The sequence below is a fragment of the Lathyrus oleraceus genome, chromosome 1 (assembly GCF_024323335.1).
Source record: "Lathyrus oleraceus cultivar Zhongwan6 chromosome 1, CAAS_Psat_ZW6_1.0, whole genome shotgun sequence".
NCBI classification, from domain to species: Eukaryota; Viridiplantae; Streptophyta; class Magnoliopsida; order Fabales; family Fabaceae; genus Lathyrus; species Lathyrus oleraceus.
The window spans coordinates 440,368,074-440,389,938 of NC_066579.1; the positions used below are offsets into that span (position 1 = coordinate 440,368,074).

General features: G+C 33.9%; 2 protein-coding genes across 3 annotated transcripts; one reads left to right on the top strand and one right to left on the bottom strand.

Moving 5' to 3' along the window:
* Positions 1 to 225: 225 nt before the first annotated feature.
* On the bottom strand, positions 226 to 3,084 carry LOC127081220 (protein IQ-DOMAIN 9). Of its 2 annotated transcripts, none has more exons than XM_051021503.1 (6): positions 2,866 to 3,084; positions 2,601 to 2,710; positions 1,970 to 2,125; positions 1,511 to 1,738; positions 1,032 to 1,145; positions 226 to 806 (listed from the first exon to the last, which is right to left on the bottom strand). In XM_051021503.1, the coding sequence occupies exons 1-6, from the start codon at positions 3,014 to 3,016 to the stop codon at positions 474 to 476; spliced, it is 1,092 nt and encodes a 363-aa protein (XP_050877460.1). In that variant the 5' UTR covers positions 3,017 to 3,084; the 3' UTR covers positions 226 to 473. The 2 variants fall into 2 exon arrangements, with proteins under 2 accessions (XP_050877460.1, XP_050877466.1); XM_051021509.1 differs by lacking the exon at positions 2,866 to 3,084 and adding an exon at positions 2,802 to 2,820.
* Positions 3,085 to 8,967: 5,883 nt separating this feature from the next.
* Positions 8,968 to 11,037, top strand: LOC127081233 (60S ribosomal protein L2, mitochondrial). Its single transcript, XM_051021514.1, has 3 exons — positions 8,968 to 9,298; positions 10,125 to 10,221; positions 10,369 to 11,037. The coding sequence occupies exons 2-3, from the start codon at positions 10,140 to 10,142 to the stop codon at positions 10,875 to 10,877; spliced, it is 591 nt and encodes a 196-aa protein (XP_050877471.1). The 5' UTR covers positions 8,968 to 9,298; positions 10,125 to 10,139; the 3' UTR covers positions 10,878 to 11,037.
* Positions 11,038 to 21,865: the final 10,828 nt, after the last annotated feature.

Consider the following 21,865-nt stretch of genomic DNA (forward strand, 5'->3'; position numbering starts at 1 on the left):
GTTTATTTCTCACTCCATTTTTCTGATTCCATTTCACTTTCTCTCAAAACCTTTATCTCATTCATGACGCCGTTTCCTCATTCCATAGCTTGCTCCACATGAATCCTACCCCATCCATAATTAGATTTACAAAATTTTAGGGTTTTTTGCCAAGACTAAGATGAGAATAAAGATATATATAGAGAGAGAACATTTGTTGAATGAATATTGGAAAATACATGATCATATTTAAGAGTTTTATAATATAAGATAAAAAAAGATATTGTTCTATCTACAATTTAATCTGTCTCTTCTTTGAATATACAAGATTGCCAAAATGTGAAGAAAAAAATAACAGAATCAATCAACAAATCACACCAAAATATGCACAAATAGTAAGCAATCCAATGAATAAATAAAGTGATCTCAAATTATACAAAAGGCTTTATACTTGAAAAATTAAGCTTTTCTTCTTAGGAACCATTGTTGAATACTCACTTCACTCCTCCTTCAACCACAGTTTTCTCTTTCTCTGTGGTTGGAAAAGACAATCTTCTAGCTTTGGTACTTCCTTTAGGAGGAGGAGGAGTCCCTTTTGCACTGGAGGAAGGAGGTGTTACCGAAACCGGAGTTTTAGATGTTGATGTCTTTTTATCTTTTTGAACTTTGAATGATGGTTTATTTTGAGCTTTCTTCGGGCTAATGCTAGCTACACGGCTTTCCCATGGACGCGCGGCGATCCAGCGTTCCTTCCAGCTCCAACCCCAGTTAGCTCTGCCGAGCTCGTAACTGCCTAGTACTTGGCTCTGACTAGAGTTTGCTCTCCACTAAATATTTCATCAAATATGTATTTTATTTTCAGTTCGAGTATGTGAAATAAACTCTATAGCAGCGACCTCTGAAAGAACTGTGTCCGTGTCAGACACCGACACGACACTGACACTTGTGACTACATATAATTTATTTATTTGAAATTATTTCTGGTGTCGTGTGTGGTGTCCGTGCTTCATAAGAAATAAGACAATAACTGAACATTCCCAAGATTGACTTACCTGATGAGAAAAGGCATAAGCCATGGCTCTTTCGCGCTTTACTGCTGCTTCTCCTCTCTGATGTATCCTACCAAGGGTTTCCTCCGCGGTTTCAGGGCCGCCCGACCATTCAACCTGTAATTTATTATACATAGCGCTTAAAACAAGATTAACAGAACTGCATTAACAGGAACAAACTAACACATTTTGCAAAATTATTTGATCCAATGTTTTTAAAACCGGATCGGTCATTGAAAACGATTTGATGGTCCGACTGTAATTGAACTATGGTCGAGCTTATATATAGTTTTATAGAAAAATAAAGAGCGATCCTTATTGGAGGAAAGAACTTCTTTTTCTCGATAGAAACCGAGTATCCTCTGCGAGCAACCGCAGAGACTAATCCTTTGAGTCGGGGAGGACCACATAAAGGACTATTAGCAATGTGGAAAGGACCAGGGAAACAAATATAAAGAAAATTAGTACAGGCTAAAGATTACCTCGAAATCATGGAGCTTTTCTTCGAGTTTTAGTTGAGACTCTTGTTTCTTCCGCCTGATCTTGTCTTCTGTCACCATACAGATTCGACGAGCTCTAATCTCACCCTGTATTTTGCTCCATGAATGAAGGTATGTTATAGTTGTACTGGCTTGCTTTTGAATAGAGTAACCTTGTGTTAAATTCTTCAGTTTTGAAAAACCTTTCATTCGTCGTAGAGCTTTTCTAGCCTGGAGAAGATATAACTAAAACTCAGCATTGTGAAATAAAAAGCGGCAGAAGATAGTGAGACACAGATTCGTACCATCGTATATAAGCAACATAAACCTACATTTACAGTTGTTGGCTATATTCATAAATTACATATCCCTTATAAAATGCAATTTGAAAGCTGGTACGGTAGCAACATACACACAATAGCACATAGACGTGTCGTCCGCAAAAAATTTGCTTGAACAAACCTTATAAGCCCGGAATGCAGTCTGGATCCTTGTTGCAGCAGTAGTTTCAACGGACGCGAGATTTTCATTTTGGTTGCCATTTGCTAAATCAGTAGACTCATTTCCCGGAGACTTGTTCGACTTCAATGCACTTGGCTTCTCTGGAGCTAAAGTACCCTGTCCCAATGAGTGATCAAATTGAAGATAGAAACATTCTGGTTACAATGGCCGCCGTTGTGCGAAATAGTTCTAATAATATGATTTGAAGACAGAAATTAATGCACAATAGAGGTTTACAACTAACTGTATGAAATTAACTTATACAAACCGATTTTATAGAGATGAGTTAGACTCCAACGCATTTTTCAACATAGCATTAAAGCATCATTTAAGATCTATTAGACAACCTGCTATCAGATTTTTATTATCTGATCATCACCCAGCATTTATTTCCTTACACTCTAGATATCCAATCGTGAGCATGAAAGGTGTTAAAAGTCTTGCATCATACAATAAATATATAGTCTAAACATATCCTTATAAATGAGAATAATCAACATGGTATTAGAGCTCAATGTTAACATGGTATTAGATTCATTATTGCTTTCTAAGATGAGATAAATAAATAAAAATGAAAAGAAGTGCATTGTACCTTTAGTTTCTTTGATCTTCTATCTTTTGACTTCCTATTCCTTAAGCTAATTATTGCTTTAAACCAAAAACCAGAACCCATTATTGAAGTGAAGCAAATCCTCCACACCACTAAAAAAACATAAATCAACAACACAACTTCAGAACACACAATTAACCAACATACTCAATTAGCAAAAACCATAAAATTTCCAACACCAACCTAAAATCAAAAACCATAAAGAAACAAAATTATATATTATGTTTGACAATTAACAATTACATACGAGAGAAGGTCTTTCTTTCCTGAAGAGGAGAACCAAGAAATGAGAAGAAGAAAAAGAAATGATATGAATGAAGAAGTAAAGAAGAAGAAAAGAAGAAAGAGTCAGCAAAAGAATAAAAGGTGGGTGAAGAATGTGGATTGCCATGGCCCATGGCCTACTACCACCTTTATTTCTTTCATTATAAATGTGGAAGGTTGGAAGAAAAACAAAAAAACAATTCAACTATGAAATACTAAGGTTTACATGTATATATGTGTGTGTGTGTGATGAACACGACCGACACATAGTACAAAAAGTGGGGTCATGTAATGACGTGGCATTGTTGTTGGTTGGTTTTTTTGAGAATTCAACAAATGAGGCTATACAGCTTATAAACTATAATGACAGCAGAACAAACTCTGATAATGTTTTTATTATTGTGATATTGATAGATAGCTTCATTTCTTCTGTTTTTAGTTATGTCATGTTGATTATTTTTTAAAAAGAAAATGAAAGTATGATTAAGTTGAAGAGTAATTTATACTCAATTATTTTTTAAGAGATATGGATTTAATTATTGTACTCGTTTTATTTTATTTTAAGTATTAATTATTTTTAAGTTAGTTATTGGTTGGTCCCAACAAAATAAAATAGTGGTTTTTTGGTTCTATTTCATAATTATTTTTGTTGTTGTTTTGCATTGTTATACTAGTATGTGTTCAATCAAATTTTGGTTTTAAAAAAATAAATGTTAGACTTTTTTTTTTTATAAAAAAACTCAATGGTAAATTTAAATTCAATTAATACTCATGTATTTGATTCAAAGTGTTTGTACTGAATTTGTAACTTGTTACTCAAGTTACTATCATATCAAATACAATTAATTTTTGACTTATTATTAAAGTGGTAACCGTTACAATTAATTTTGAGTTGATATTATAAGTGGTAATCTAACCATTTTTTGAATAGATTATGATATATTATCTTAGAATTAGAGTTTAAATTGAACTCATTTGTAAGGCGAGAATTACTATGGGTTATAAAAATTATGTTCAACTTAAATATTGTCTAATATGTAACTCTTAATTTTGAATTTTTAAAAAATAATCAATGATCAAATTTGTGATTAATATTAGGGTTGTTCAAAAAAAATTATTGAATTAAATTGAATTGAATTAAAGTTAAAATAACCAAACTATTATTTATGGTTAGTAAGTCGAATGGAATTGAAGTTATTATTTATAGTTAATCAATCTCAAATTGATTCAGAATCAAACCATTGTAATTTTGTTTTCTCTTAAGTTATACTATTATAACTTCAACTTCCAAACATTGGAACTTGAAGAATTGAAAGACAACCAAAAATCTTATACCTCAAAATTGGTGACTCAAATCCTTAACTAACATTTTCTTTTTAAAACAAATTCAGAATTGAATTTCACTTTCACAGTTAAAAGTTCGGAATTGAAGGTTGTGAACTCAATTTCAAAATAAAAAAATAATTAAATAATATATTTTATTCGTCCCAAAATAAATATCATATTTAAAAAAGTTATTTATTTTAAAAAATTTGTCACTTTACCTTATCCATACAATTTTTATTTTTATTTTTCAATTATATTTTCTAATTAATACATTTAATCTATTGTTTTATATTTTATATTATAGGATCATGCTAATCAGTGTCCCGAGACACTCGTTAAGAATTTCAAATAAAAAAAAATATTATGTTTAATTAAAATTATGAAATTGTATAGCTGAACTCCAACTTGTGTAGAGTAATTTTTCTGTTTTTATAATAGAGTCTCTAGAATTTATTGAAAAAAATCCAACTTGCGTAGTATATTTGTGTGTATTGTCGATGGTTACTATATGAAAATATTGTAATGGTTTTTTGTTTTGTATAAATGTTACCAAGTTAGATACATTGCCTAACATCACAGTCTTACTAAAGAGTTGTTTATTTTATTGGAGTGTAATCTAATATTAAATTAGTATTTTATTTAAATACCATTTAAGTTTAATTTGAGATGTATTTAGTTTGACAACTAAGTCTTCATGTGTATAAATACTGAACCTCTGCTCAGTTAGAAAAGTGTAACAAATTTTTTATTACAATCAATTTCTCTTTAAAAGTTAGTTGCAATTCAGTTTTTCTCTTTTCTCTCTTCCATCTTCATCTTCTTTTCCTCTTGTGCACCAACAATTGATATTTAGAACTCTGATTCAAATCTACGAGAAACACTGAGTGAATGTGAGGCGTGTGTGATTGATTTCGTTTCTTGGATTCATGATTGGAATCATAACAGAATCACATTTCTTGATTCCTGTGAGATTGGGAAACACGAGTGTTTGGTGAGATCTGAATGAGTTATCGCACAAGATCGAAGATGAACGGTGTAAACGGTAGCTTGGATACAAAGCTTTCAGTATTTGATGTAAAGAAATGGAATCGATATATGATTCAGATGTGTGTGTTGTTTGGTGCTTAAGATATTCTTGATTTCGTCAATGACGGTTATACAGCAGATGCAACTGAAACACAAAGGAACACGTATAGAGAGTTGATGAAGAAAGATCAGAAAACTTTGTTCTACATTCATCAGTGTGTGAATGTGAATGTGTTTGAGAATATCATTGATTCGACGACAACGAAGTTGCGTGGGACATACTGGTATGTTGCTATAGAGGGGATACATCAGTGAAGAAGGTGAAACTTCAGTCTCTGTGTAAGCAGTATGATAATCTCACAATGAAGAATGACGAGAAGATATCAGATTACATCTTCAGAGTGATTCTAATCACAAATGAGATGAAATCTTATGGAGATACTTTTTATGAACAATTAATCATTGAGAAGGTATTGAGATCACTTACTCCTCAATTTGATTACATTGTTGTAGAAATTGAACATTCTAAGGATCTGAGCAGCATGAGAATTGAAGAGTTGTAAAGCAGTCTAGAGGCATAAGAGATGTGTCTGACTGAGAGAACCTCTAAAAGAGAGGTAGAGCAGGCTCTGAAAACGTCTTCCAATAAGAAGAATTATAAGCAGTCTTGGTCAGAGGCCAAGAAGAGACGTGGTGGTTATCAGAAGCCAAAAGTCTCCAATTCTGATTAGAAGAAACATTAGAAGGGAAAGGAAAAGTTTAACAAGAAGAAGGTTCAATGTTATTGTTGTAAGAAGTTTGATCACTTTTCTGCTGACTGTTGGTCAAACAAGAAAAGGAAATCAGAAGCAAACATAGCGAGAGAAGAATCCGATGATGAACCTGTGCTATTGATGGCTTCTAAATCTGATGGTGGACATTTGGTAGACTGATAGTATATGGACATTGGCTTCTCAAATCATCTAACTAGAAACAAACAATGGTAGATTAATTTTGACTCTAGAAAGAGGACAAAAATCAGACGTGATGATGATAAGTATTAGAATGCTGAAGGAATGGGAAATGCCAAGTTCATAGTGAAGAATGGAAAAACTGTTTTGATCAAGGATGTTTGGTATGTTCTTGGAATGAAGAGAAATATGATGAGTGTAGGTCAGCTAATTGAGAAAGGTTTCTCAGTTACTATGAAGGACAATCTCTTAAAGTTGTATGATTCTGATCAGAAGCTGATTATGCAGTCTGAATAGGGAAGCAACATAATATTTAAGGTGAATGTGGAAACAACTAAAACTAAATGCCTTAGTGCAGAAGGTACTGAAGGTGACAGTGAGTTATCTGAACTTGTATGGGAAGCAACATAAGAGATTAGCGCATCTGAATTTAGAAGCTTATGGCATCTGAGTTCTAAGAAGCTGGTACATAACATTCCTAAGATTGTGAAGTCTAAGAAGTCATGTGAGATATACATAAAAGGTAAGCAACCTAGATTTCCATTTGCATCAGAAGTAGCTCTAAGAGCAAAACATGTTTTGGGAGTAGTGCATTCTGATGTATGTGGACCATTTGAAGTACCTTCACTTGGAGGAAATAAGTAATTTGTGTCATTTATGGATGAGTTCATAAGAATGACATGGGTAACACTCATCAAGTTTAAGGATGTGGTGTTTGCTGAGTTTCAGAAGTTCAAGGTGAAGGCTGAAAAATACAGTGGTCAGAAGCTGAAAATTCTCAGAACTGATGGTGGAGGTGAGTACAACTCTACAGAGTTCAAAAGGTTCTGTGAGGAGAATGAAATTGAGCATGAGGTGACTGCTCCATACACTCTTCAGCATAATGGTTTTGTTGAAAGAAGAAATATAACTTTGCTCGATATGACAAGGAGCATTCTGAAAAAGAAGAAGCTACCTCACACTTTGTGGGAAGAAGCTATTGCTACTGTAGCATATGTATGTGCTCAACAGGTGTCCAACTAAGAAGCTGAAGGAAATTGTTCCCTTTGAGAAGTGGATTGAAGATAAGCAAATTGTGAGCCATTTGAAGGTTTTTGGTTTTGTTTATTATAGACATGTACCCGGTGCTAAGAGAAGGAAGTTGGATGACAGAAGCAGAGTTATGTTGCTTGTAGGGTACAACAGTACATGTACTTATAAGCTCTACTATCATGTTACCAACAAAGTTGAATTCAACAAAGATGTCATTATGAAGGAATCTGAAGTGTGGAATTTGATAAGTCTCAATCCAACTCTGGTGCAGTGTTAACACTTAAGTTAACATCTAAAGACATTTCAGACTCAGAAGGAGAATCTGTCTCTAAAGGAGATTCTGAGTCTGAAGATGAGTCAGAGTCTGAAGGTGACTCTGACACTGAAGAAGAGTCTGAAGGCGAATCTGACTCTGAAGGTGAATCTGATTCTGATCCAAATTCTGATGATGATCCAGAATCTGGTGGTAATCATGCCTCTGAAGGTAGTCTAGTATCTGATATTGTTTCAGCATCTGAATAAGATTATGAATAAGTTTAGAGACCACAAAGAATCTGATAAATACCAAGAAGATTTGCAGAGTTTGACATGTTGCAAGATACTGAGATGGACTCTGAAGGGGAAGTCATTCAGTGTACCATGTTGGTAGACTCTGAACCAGTCAGTACAAAAGAAACTCTAAAGAAGAAAGTGTGATTGAAGGTCATGAAAGAAGACTTGAGGCTATAAAAAGAAACAAGACTTGTGAGTTGATCGAGCTTCCAAAGAACAAGAAATCCATCAATGTCAAATGGCTTTACAAGGTGAAACTAAAGCCAGATGGATAAATTGGTAAATACAAAACAAGGTTAGTAACTAGAGGATTTATACAGAAATATGGACTAGATTACTTTGAGGTGTTTGCTCTTGTAGCTAGACATGAAACAATCAGACTGGTGATTGCCATAGGTACTAACATGAATTGCCTCTGATGCATTTAGATGTGAAATCTGCATTTCTAAATGGTCATTTACAACGGGACGAGACACATTAGAGGGTGAGGGCCTAAATCCTTAGCCCGCCCGCACTAAAGTGCGGGCATGACCAACGGGACATACCTGTTTTTCCACCCCTAATTCGATCCCTAGGAATACATTTTTGGAATTCTGAAATGGCGAAAACACATGTCTTCTCGATTTTGTCATTTCACTGGTGGATATATCACATTTTCACCCCAATTATCTCATAAAATTGAGGAGTAAAACAATTTTGAGTTTATTAAATCTAATGTAGATTGTTTATTTCACTAAACCTTATATTGAACATGTAACTTCTCAAAATTGGTTAGGAAAATAATTATATGAACAATTGTGTTATATTTAAATAACAACTTAAATTGATAAGTGATTTTGAAGGAAAAATCGTGAAGTAATTTGTAATTTTCACCAAATAATAGTTACATTAAAACCAAAATCTAAGCAAAATTGAAAAAAAGATAAAATAAACACTAATCAATTTCAGAATCACTATTTTCACCAAATAATATAAAAAGATCAATACTATTCGGTGATTTTCAATTTGGTAATATAAAAAGATATAGATTTACCAAATAATATAAAAAAAATCAATATTATAGATTTACCAAATAATAAAAAGATCAATAAGGCAGGGGCAGTTTGGGGAATTCAAAAAATATTGATCTTTTTATATTATAGATTTACCACCCTTCATTTAAGATCAAATAAACACATTTATATTTGTCAAAACCAAAAATCATACCTTTTTATTAAAAAAAACATTTTTGTTTCCACAATTTAAGTAAAACCTTTGTGCAGGACTGCGCCATTTTGCTTTGTATCAGTAACAAGTTGTGATACCCAATAATCAATAATCTTCCTTCACAATTTCATTTTCAAATTGCAGCCCAAATGTCCCATTCTTAGCTTCAAACCCTAAACCCTAATTCCCCAAATCACATAGTTTGAATAACAAGTTCTTCAAAATCGTGTAAATTCATAATCCAAATCAACTGCTACCATTGCATTCATACCAAAAAGCTGCTTCAACTCTATCGTACTTGACTCCACCGCCGCCGCGAATCCTGTAACATTTCTTATCTAGATTTATCTTTGTTACAAAATGCATACGTTTCTCCCCCCTTAAATTTTGCTTTCGAATCAATACCAAGTTTTATTCGTCGGATTGCAAAAATATGGTTGATCCCTTGTTGAATCTTGTAATGTTCTGATGCTGTATATTTCAAAGTGTTTAATTTGCTTCATATTGTTTGAATTAAAGATAAAAAATTATGCTTGTTGTATATGCATCTTAGTTGTAGTTCAGAATGGAATTCTTGAAGCAGGGATACGTATAAGTAGTTGGTAATGGAGGGTCAAGCCCAAGTATATTTACAGCTGCTAAGATTTTAGAACCTATTATGATATAGTTGGTTTTCAGAGAAATTGGTTTTAGATATTTTTTAAACAAATACCGATTTTGAACCGGTCCTATCCAAATGTAAATCGGCTCTGAGAAAATAAACTGGTTTTATTGAAACAGTTATAAAAACCAAATCATATATTTGGTTCAATTCGGTTGGTTTAAGAACCATACACATCCCTAGCTGGAGTTACAAGTCGGCCTGGCCTGTCAGAAACAGTGATAGTTTTTCTTTTCTTTCCTTCTCTTGTATAGCTCACTATTGGCAACATAGATCCGTGGCATCTCGTTTCATAATTGTTAGCATCTATGCAATTGCAATCCAATTTATCCTAATTAATATTTGCAGTAAACTATAATCTATTACATTCTTCTTTTTCATTGATTTTTCTTTTCCACATCTTTTATCATCATGTTTTTTCTGCAATGCACAGTTGCTACTTGTTATATGAAATTTTCATTGTAATTGCTCCTTTTTTTCTTTCTACAGTATCATTTTTTATAAATGGCTGTGTCATTACTGAGAAACCGTTCCATGTCGTCGGTAAACAATTTGTTAACCAATGCTCTTCGTCGTCTCTCTTCTGGTACTTTCATTCTCTTCTCTTTAGCACTTTTTCATTCTCCCAATTCCAACATTTAAATCAATATTCATAGTATAATGAAGCTTTTTGGTTTCCTTTTAGTTATGGCATCTGAGTATGCTTCTTCTGTTTCTTTGTTTTGGTTTTTAGCACAGGTTTCAAACACCATTCCTGATGAGGCACGCGAGAGAATGATGTATTCAGACATAAACTCACAGATTGGGAGTTGTATGCCTCTCTCTGCAATGCGAATTGGAACAATCATTCACAACATTGAACTGAACCCAGGGCAAGGTGGAAAGCTTGTCCGAGCAGCCGGAACCAATGCAAAGATTTTGAAAGAGCCCACATCAGCATACTGTTTAGTCCAACTTCCATCTGGTGTTAAAAAGTTGATTGATTCTCGATGCAGGGCCACTGTTGGTACTGTCTCTAATCCAACTCATGGGGATCGCAAGCTTAGGAAGGCTGGCCATAGCAGATGGCTAGGTCGGAGACCGGTTGTTCGGGGGGTGGCTATGAATCCTGTTGATCATCCTCATGGTGGAGGAGAGGGCAAGAGCAAGAGTAGTGGTGCGTGGGGGAAAGGATCCCGTACACCTTGGGGTAAGCCGACTAAGGGTGGTTTCAAGACTGGACCTCTTAAGCGCAAAAAGTAGGTAGCTAGGTATTTATGAGTAGTATACAACATTCCTGTAATACAATTTTTTCTGATGGTTCTGTAATAATTGTGGAATCTTTGGAACAATTCTACTTCTACTAATGGAATTGATTAGGTTTGGCCACTTTGTGGATTATATGGATTCATCATATTTTGTACTTGTTATTTCTTTAAGTAAAATGTTTTTGGAAATATTTGCATTTCACTTTGCTAGCTTGATTTGCATAACACACTTGTTTAAAACTCGAAAAGAATGTAAGAAAATGGATATTAATCCCACTCGCACAAGACAAAAAGCTAGCATAAACCAGCCTCTCATATGCTCTATCAGAGTTCATATCTCTCTATCCATAGATTTAATATGATTTTGAAGGGTTAAGAAGAAGAAAAAGCCACCTAAAGAAGCTCCATATCCTAGAATTATTTTGGTAATTGCATAATGTTCAAATATCCTTGATCAGCATCAAAAAGACAAATGCTAAATATTAAAGAAGAAAATGATATGCGTTATTAGTTTTATTTGAAACTTCTCTTTCAATTAGTTTTCCCTCAGATTCCTAAACAACACAAAAAATGGTAAAGTAAGATCATGATTCATGTCCAAAATGCAATGAATTGATGCTTGGGAAATGCTCATTCCATCCTTAGCGGTAAGAATTTGAAAATTCCCTTCATTTAGTCGCACCCAAAATCTATTCCATATTAAACAACATATGGCACCAAAATGCATTTTCGTATCGTATTTGGGTGTATACGAAGATCTATTTCCGAAATATCCTATGTATTTAATAATAGTGTTTAAATTCACTGAACTGGTTTATTTAACAATTCAGTGATATTTCCGGAGATGCATGTCCGAAAATATAAAGCGGAAAATTGGATACACCACAACCTTGCATAATCTTCATCTTCATGTTGAAAATAAACACCATTTTTCAAAACCTTTAAAAAAATTCTCTCATTCATTCTTGCACTTCACCACATCAAAGGGAGCAAAAGAGGCTGAAATTGCAAGTAAAGTTATTCATTTTATCCCTCTTTTTTTGCATTAATTTGGTTTTTGAGATGAAAAAAGAACGTTGAGTCTGGATATGCATCTCCGGTAAAGTTTGGTGTGATCTAGAGATGTATATTTGTATTGTCCTAATAAATTGAGTTTTAGTTGTCTTTATGTTATTTCTATTATTAGATATGGTGCACTCTGATATGTTTTTCAAATCTATTGTGAGTGTGGATGTTAAACCGATTGAAGTGAAGCATGATATTAAACTGGATGAAGTGAATGATGACGTTAAACTGGGTGTTCGACCGGTCCTTGTTGAAGTAGATGTTCGTGTATAATTTATGAATAAAGAAGAGTTTGTTATTCATGAACATATGCTATGGAGGCTGTGAAATTGGGGTTCGACGTTGTAATGGGAAGATTCGACAATGGTTCGGATAGAAGACAAACATTTGTGACAATGAGATGCGAAAGAAATGGCTCATGGTCCTCACTTCATCTGCATATTAACAATTATTTAGGGCATTCATAATTGCACTCTTCAAATGAGCACCATTGATTCAAAGGTCTTTATGCATAACACTGAGCTAGGGTTTCTCTAGGGGTCAAACCTATGGAATTTTGGTGATACAATTAACTTGGGAGTTGATTTTGAAGGTTATTTCTGAGTTGACATTTGGTGATCATTTTCATATGGAGCCTTACTCAATGGCATTTTTTAATCAAGAAGTGTTTCAGATTCAGGGTTTAGGATCAAGATGAAGTCATTCAAGATAATTCGGATTCAGGTTCAAAGATTCAAATTCATATTGGAAAAAGGCATACAAGTTACACATACTCAAATATTTTCAAAGGCCATTTCTCATTACAAGTTATTAAGTCATGACACAAAGTAAATAATTACAAGAGTCTATACAAAAGTACATCATTTTGACCTACAGTTGACTCTGGTCAACTGTTGACTCTGGTCAACTGTTGACTCTGGTCAACTTGTTGACCAAAATCAACCACTAATCCTAACCCTAAGTCCTACATATTATCCATTATTAAGCTATCTACTCTTGTTCTCAAATCCTTCATGAGATTTGATCTTGTTCAAAGTGTCCTCTTGTTCATGAATGACCTTGTCAACATTCCATACCACATTAACCCTGCATCATATAACCACACAGTACATAATTAGTGTGCCTCTTCCGTTTATATATATTTTGTATGATGTCAAAACTAGGAAATAACGTTTATGTACATTGGACGGTATCATCCGAGTCTAGTTGTGCATTTTAGCATTCTTGCATTAGGAAGCATGTCAACATCATTGGAAATGGTCTGGAAAATATTTGTGCATTAAAATAGTGTGTTGAGCATGAGAAACTTAGTTTAAGTGGAAAATCCCCATTATAGGTCGACAGATACGACTACAAGTCGACCTATAAATGAATTTTTTAAACTACAGGTCGATACATAGATGGTACAGGTCGACACATACGCTGCAGTATTAAAGTCTGCAACTTCTATCTTATGTGATGAATCTTCAGGTCGACCTATAGGCAGCACATAGCCTTACAGGTCGACACATGCTTCAAACAGGTAAACACATGACTTGAATAAATTGACACATGACTCGTATAGGTCAACCTATTGACTAAACGTTTTGAAAATTTTCATTTGCTCCCTTTCCTTTTGTATTCCTTTTGCCTCTTATGAGACTCACATATATAAATACTTGGTACATGCATCATTCTCTAGTAAGGTTTCTAAAGTGAGTAAAACCTACATGAATCCAGCATTTTAAAGCATCTCATCTTCTTCAATTAAATTTATGCATACACACAATCAAACTATACATATTCATTTTTTGATTGGGTGCCATCTAAATTAGGATTGATAACGTCCAATTAGATTTGTTGTACCGAGAATATTGGGTTGTGATCTTTGAGGGATTCAAATAAGAAAATCGTTTTGGGGTTTTCCTTCAAGATCTTTAGGGTTTGAAGGTTTTTGTCAAGATTGTGCAATTCAGATTCAATTGAGTGAAAGCCTTGAGACTAGGTGTGTTGGTAAGGGAGTAGCGTAAAATGGTGGATTGCATTGACAAATCATGGGTTCAACAAGTGTGCGCTTGGGATTAACTCAGCCGGGTGAAATCCTTGAGACAGGGAGGTCGTGCAAGGAAGTAGCAACAACAGGTGAATTGAAGCGGCATTGTTGGTGACTTGATCAAGCTTTGATCAAGGTTTTTGGAGGTGCTAGAGTCAAGAACAAACCTATGGTTTGTGGGATTTGATTTCTCATCTATTGTATTGACACTTTTGCAAAGTAAGATTTATTATATTAATATCTCAATTAGAATTCGAATTGAGGGTAGACGTACCCATAGCAAGACCGATTGGAGAACTGCCTAAACAAATCCTTGCATACTCTCTCTCTCACACACATTTATTTTTCGGTTCACAAATTACTAATTACTTTGATCTCTTAATCAACATTGTTTGGATAATAACTTTTGAAATCTTTGATAAATTGTGTTGGTGTAGTAATCACTTACCATTTGGTAGTGATTGGTTATTAAAAACTATAAACACTACACTAACATCCAAACTTTGTAGATTGCACGCAGTGTTTGATGAATTGTGTCAACTAGTCTTTAGTGTGTTGTTGTCATTGGGGACAGATAGTTACTATAGTAGAGTATTCAATTTAGTGCTTGAAGTATTGATAAATCAACTTGTGAATTATTATCATACCATTGGTACTTATACGTATATCCGAGTTTTTCATTAGAAGGTTCAGTTAGACGATTTTGGACCCGAGAAATATTTTAAACTTGCTTCTGCGCCATAAATTTTTCTAAATTAAAGTTTTGAATAAAATTTTAATTTGGGATCTATTCATCCCCAATCTAGATCTAGGCATATTGTCTAACAAGTGGTATCATGAGCTCCAGTTGTTTCCGGTCTTAAGATTTTCTTATTAGATAATGGCAACCGAACCTAAAGGGGCGTATAATAGAGAACTTATTTTCACCGACGAAAATTATGGCTATTGAAAACCTTATATGTGTATCCATATCAACTCCGTTGATTAGGGTGTATGAGACGTCATTGCCAATGGTTGTAATCAAATTACAATGACCAATGGTGAAGGCGTCATCGTACAAAAACCAAAAAATCAATTGAATGATAATGATAAGAAGTTTTGGTCTCATGATTGGAAAGCACACAATATTCTCATATCTTCATTAGGTGTTGATGAGTATTATCGTGTCTCTCATTGTGAAACCACCAAGGCTATGTAGGATGCATTATAAGTTGCCCATGAGGGAACTAATTAAGTTAAACAAGCTAGGATCAATACTTTGAACTCTTTTGTATGAAGCACGGTGAAACCATTTCCAACATGAAAAAGAGGTTCACACATCTTATTAATATATTGAATGCTCTAGATAATCCTATCTCCAATTCTATTGCTACTAACAAGGTTTTAAAATGTCTTAACAGGTGGCAACCCAAGGTCATCGCTATCAAAGAGGTGAATGATCTTAGAGCACTTGATCTTACTACTTTGTTTGGTAAATTGGAAGCACATGAGCAAGAACTCAATTGCTTGGAAAAACATGAAAAAAAAATATTAAAGGAAGATGAAGAAAGAGAAAGGTAAAGACAAGGTGGAAGGGAAGAAGTCCATTTATCTAAAGACTTCTAGTTTAAAGTCCTCAAAAAGTGAGCTTAGTGATTGTGAAACTAAAGATGACGAAGAATCTGATGAAGAAGACATGTGGTTGTTCATCAAAAGGTATAATAGATATATGTGGGAACAAGAAAATAAGAACTCCAAGAAGAAGGATCATGGAAAATCCAGAAGGTTGTCAAATTGCTCAAAGGATGATGAGAAGAAGAAAAGTACGGGTATAAGTACATGCTACCATTGTGGCAAAGAAGGTCACATTAGGCCGGAGTGTCCTCAAATCGTGAAAGAAGATGAAAAAGGTCATCATAAAATATCAAATAAGCCTAGAAGGACTTATGTTGCTTGGGAAAGCGAAAGTGGTTCTTCAAGTGGAGAAAGCTCTAGCTCAAGCGATGAATCAACAAAGATGTGTTACATGGCCAACAAAGGAAAGAAAAATAATGTAAGTCACTTTAAGCCTAAATATACTCATGACTTATCTTATTCTAAATTGCAAGAATCTTTTGAAAATCTACAAAGACAAGCCATAAAAGCTTTCAAAAAGCTTGGTTCAAATAAAATAATTTTCTCTCACATGCAAGCTAAAATGTTAGAAAATGAAAAGAATATGGAATCCCTAAAGAGATCTATGATAAACATTTTAAAAGATAATTGTGATGATAATTTAACCTCTTAGTTTGGGTGTGAGACTTGTCATATTTGGCAAAAAGAGTCAAAAGATCTTAAAGCCAAGTTGAACAAGGCTTTGCAACCCAAAGTCACTTTTTCTATTGACACTTAAAAATATGATATGCCTTCTCATAATCCTTCTAAAATTTATAGTTATGTTAAAAAGAGTTTGAATAGAAAAATAGCCTCTTCTCACAATATTTATTGCCATTACTGTTGCATGAAGGGCCATACCATTACAAAGTGTAACTTTAGGAGACTCTTGGTCCCCAAAGGAACTCATCAATGGTTGCCTAAGTGAAACCAAGTTTTCACTAATCATCAAAGACCCAATGAATATTGGGTACCTAGCACTAGTCGTTAATCTTGCAGGATAAATGTCTTGACACTATGAAGATAGTATGTGATCTTTTTCGTGGAAGCTCAAGACATAATATTTGTAACACTTCTCTATATCTTGACTTTGTGACAAGAAAGATAGAATGTGTTTCTAAAAAGGTTATAGTTTAGTGTTATTTTAATTAGTAAAAGCGTGTTGATTATTACTAATGTGTTCTATCCAAGAAGTCTCGGAAAATGTATTATTCTCAATGATGTAGGTTATCTCTAAAAATACATGCTCAAGTTCATCAAATTAGGGATTGATCAACCTAAGATGAGAAAATGTGAGGAGGAGCAAGATAATTATCATAATTGAACAAGATTGAAAATCCAAGTGTTAGGATGATCATCAAGTCAATGAGACTCTTGGGTACATTATTAATAGCACTCTCAAATACTTGTACAAAGAGAAAAATGGTAAGAGTGGTTTGGTTTCTTTTGTATTTGTGGCACTTACTGGCGTTCATTTCAAAAATATCAATGCAACCATTGTGTGTTTCATTTCATATGTTTATAGCGACTTCATACTAAATGTCATCATATGTGATCTATAGCTTTTGCCAACTCATGCTTACTCTTGTGTTTGCATGTTCATTATTTTAAAATAATTAAATCATTAGTCATGCATAAGTCATTATGAGTCATCAAAAATCATCTCATAAGTCATAATGCGAGTTTTGTCAAGCCTTGTCCATCATGCATCGACACATGGTCGCATAGGTCGACACATAAATTGATTTTATTTGTATGTGTCAAAAATACTTCAGGATGTGTCAACACATCCGTGGATAGGTCGACCTATGGAATTGATTTTTATATTCTTGATTAAACGTTTTAGTATGTGCCGACACATAACCTTAACAGGTCGGCACATTAACTCATAGGTCAACTCATATTCCATCTTTATGGTCAAAAAATTTCATTTCACATTCATGCACTAAAATCTATCAAGTCTTCATGCTTCATCTTATCTTATAAAAGTCATTCATTTTCTTCAAATATTGTTTGTCTCTCTCAACCCATTTCATCTTCCTTCACATTTTCGTTAAATTTCCTCCATTCATCTTATTTCTTCTTTTACTCTTTCAAAAAAACCCTTTTCACCCTAAGTCACAAAAGGTTCCAGATTTTTACTCGCTTTTGGATTATTTTCTCATTATTGTGGGTTGCTGTGATTGTGTATCTTGCTTGAGTGTGTGGGTATTCAAATATATCTCATACTCATTCATTGTTCATTCAAAATTTTCATCAAATACATGGTATGCACATCCTATCTCAACTTTTTAATGGCTCCTAAGCTAGCAAAGAATAAGGCTGATTCTAAAGGTAAAGGAAATGCTAGCTCCTCATCTACTGCTATTGAAACTCCCTTTTCGTTGGTATCTCAAAGGGGTGTTGAGGAGTTTGAAGAAAAGCATAAGGATAGGCTAGTGGTAAAACAGTATGTGTGGAAAGCCAAATTTGTTACTCAATTGAATCTTCCTAGTGTTGTTGAGTTAGTCTCTCATCAGAAGATTGACTACTTTTTGCAACTTGCACAAGATTATAATGAAGATCTTATTCGTGTGTTCTATTCTGGGCTACATGCAAAAGATGGTTCTCGTTTTAAATTTACTATTGGAAATGTGATTTATGAGTTTACAGATGAATTGTGGAAGTCACTATTTAGAATAACTATCACTGATCTTGATGTGGAAGATGAACCAGATTCGTTGGTGGCATATGTTTATACTGATGATGATTATAGTGGGAGTGATATGGTAAATGAAATGCTTAGAGCTCCTCGTCCTGAAGGTAGCTTTGAACCTATTACTACTAGATAACTAAAGATGGTTCCAAGGATTTTGTTTTGGCTTGTTTCTCACGTTCTCCATCTGAAAAATGATGGTTTCTCAAGAATTAATTATTCTGATGTTCACTTGGTCTACATTCTGCTCAACAAAGTTAAGATAAACTAGCCTCATTACATTGTTTCGAGGATGTTTGCTATAAAGAAGTGCAATAAAGGTACTTCATTTTGGTATGTGTCTATGATTTCAAAGATTACGAAATTCTTCAATATTGGCCTGCCTAACCTATCATACAAGTCTCCTGGGTCTGCACAATATTTTTCTCAAAGGACTCTTACAAATTTGAGATACTTATGGGATGTCCAGTGAAGGGCATATTACTTTCTTACTGGTAAGAATGTCAGAAGAATTTACAACTTTAATGATCCCGCTGCTTTTGAGGATGAAGGTGAAGAAGAAGGTGTTCATATGGAGGATGAAAATCACATCGGGAATCAATAAATTCCTCATGAATAAGATGCTATGATGCATGGTTCACTTGTTGGAGATCATCATGGTGCAACTTTTGGTGCTAATTCTGCTGACATTGGCACCATAATTACCATGCTTCAAAATATGCAAGTACAATAAGATGAGCGTTATGCTGACGAGTGTTGAAGGCGAGTCGTATTTGAGGATGCACAAATAGAACAATCTAATATGATGCAACAACATTTTTCCACTCAAGATTCCAACTTTGAGGCTTTTGTTTCATACGTGACTGAGGCATTGGTGTCCTTATGCACTAACATGAATGAAAATCATGAAGCTATTTTGGCTAGAATCAATCACATTATTTATGTACATAATGATGATTCTCATCGATATGAGTCTCTATATGGAAATGTGTGATTTTATTGATTCTCAATACTGCAATGACATATAGGGATGGAAAAAGAATGCACGAAGAGGACATGGGATAAGATAGATTGGTGTTTAAATGATGTGTTGTGATATTGGTCTTCTGATGTCCGATTATTTTAGGTGTCTTGTGTCTTTCTGCATTTTGTTAATTCATGTTTTAGTGTCTTTATGCATGAGCTTTTTGGATCATGGTTTGTTTGGCTCTTAGTTTATGTATTGAAAATGGATCTATAATTGTATGGATTTAGACAATGGTTATGGTATCTATTACTTATGTTTATTTTTATTGTTGTGTTGTTTATTTAGTTTTTATTTTATCATGTATGGTGTTTATATGTGAGCATATTTCTTATCTTTGCAAACTGCCTCTGTATCCTTTACTGTATATATGTGATTCTTCTAATTGTGTCCTTTTTGATGTTGTCAAAGGGGGAGAAGTATAATGCATACATTCAGGGGGAGTCTAGCTTTTCAAGAATGTATTGTCTCAAGTTTTGCCATCATAAGAAAAAGGGAGTATGTGAGTGCCTATTCCGTTTAGGTATGTGAGTTCCTCTTCCGTTTAGATATGTTTTACATGATGTCAAAATTAGGAAATAACGTTTATGTACATTAGACGGTATCATCCAAGTCTAGTTGTGTATTTTTGCGTTCTTGCAGTAGGAAGTATGTCAACATCATTGAAAATGGTATGGAAAATGTTTGTGCATTAAAATAGTGTGTTGAGCATGAGAAACTTATTTTAAGTGAAAAATCCTTATTATAGGTCGACACATACGACTATAGGTCGATCTATAGATGAATTTTTTAAACTTCGGGTCGACACATAGATGGTACACGTCAACACATACGTTGCAGTATTAAAGCCTGCAACTTCTGTCTTATGTGCCGAGTCTTCAGGTCGACCTATAGGCAGCACATAGCCTTATAGGTCGACACATGCTTCCAACAGGTCGACATGTAACTTGAATAGGTCGACATATGACTCGTATAGTTTGACCTATTGACTAAACTTTTTGAAAAATTGCATTTGTTCCCTTTCCTTTTGTATTCCTTTTGCCTCTTATGATTCTCCCACATATAAATACTTGGTACATGCATCATTCTCTAGTAAGGTTTCTAGATAGAGTAAAATCTACATGAATCCAGGATTTCAAAGCATCTCATCATCTTCAATTCAATCTATGCATACACACAATCAAACTACACATACTCATTTTTTGATTGGGTGCCATCTAGATTAGGATTGATAACATCCAATTAGGTTTGTTGTACCGAGAATATTGGTTACGATCTTTGAGGGTTTCAAATAATAAAACCGTTTTGGGGTTTTCCCTCAAGATCTTTAGGGTTTAAAGGTTTTTGTTAAGATTGTGCAATTCAAATCCGATTGATTGAAAGCCTTGAGACTAGGTGTGTCAGCAATAGAGTAGCGTGAAACGATGGATCGTATTGACAAATCTTGGGTTCAACAAGTGGGCGCTTGGGATTAATTCAACCGGGTGAAAGCCTGGAGAGAAGGAGGTCATGCAAGGAAGTAACAATAACAGGTTAATTGAAGCAGCATTTTTGGTGAGTTGATTAAGCTTTGACCAAGGTTTTTGGAGGTGCCAGAGTCAAGAACAAACCTAGGGTTTGTGGGGTTTGATTTCTCATCTTTTATATTGATACTTTTGCAAAGTAAGATTTATTATATTAATATCTCAATTAGAATTAGAATTGAGGGAAGACGTACCCATAGTGAGGTCGATTGAGGAACTGCCTAAATAAATCCTTGCATACTCTCTCTCTCTCTCTCTCTCTCTCTATATATATATATATATATATATATATATATATATATATATATATATATATATATATATATATATATCATCTATTTTTTGGTTGATAAATTATTAATTACTTTGATCTCTTGGTCAACATTTTTTGGATAATAACTTTTGAAATCTTTGATAAATTATGTTAGTGTAGTAATCACTTACCATTTGGTAGTGATTGGTTGTTAAAAACTACAAACCCTACACTAATATCCAAACTTTATTTATTGCATACAAAGTGTTTGATGAATTATGTCAACTAGTCTTTAGTGTGTTGTTGTCATTGGAGATGGATAGTTACTAGAATATTCAATTTAGTGCTTGAAGTATTGATAAATCAACTTGTGAATTATTATCATACCATTGGTACTCATACACATATCCGAATTTTTAAATAGAAGGTTCGGTTTTGACAATTTTGGATCTGGGAAATATTTTAAACTTGTTTCCGCGCCATAAGTTTTTCTAAATCAAAGTTTTGAATAAAATTTTAATTTGGAATCTATTCACCCCCTCTAGATCTAGACCTATCGTATAACAGTTAGGATTAACACCAAGACATCCAAATTAACCCAACATAACATGTAGCATAGTTTTCATTTAAGATTAACATTCAAGATAATTCAGTTAGATTCCCCATTTCAACTAACGTGTGAATGAAGGTGAGTCAATAAATTCTCTCGATTTCTTAATCATATGAATGTAAATGATGGTTTAAGAAGTACTCTCGATT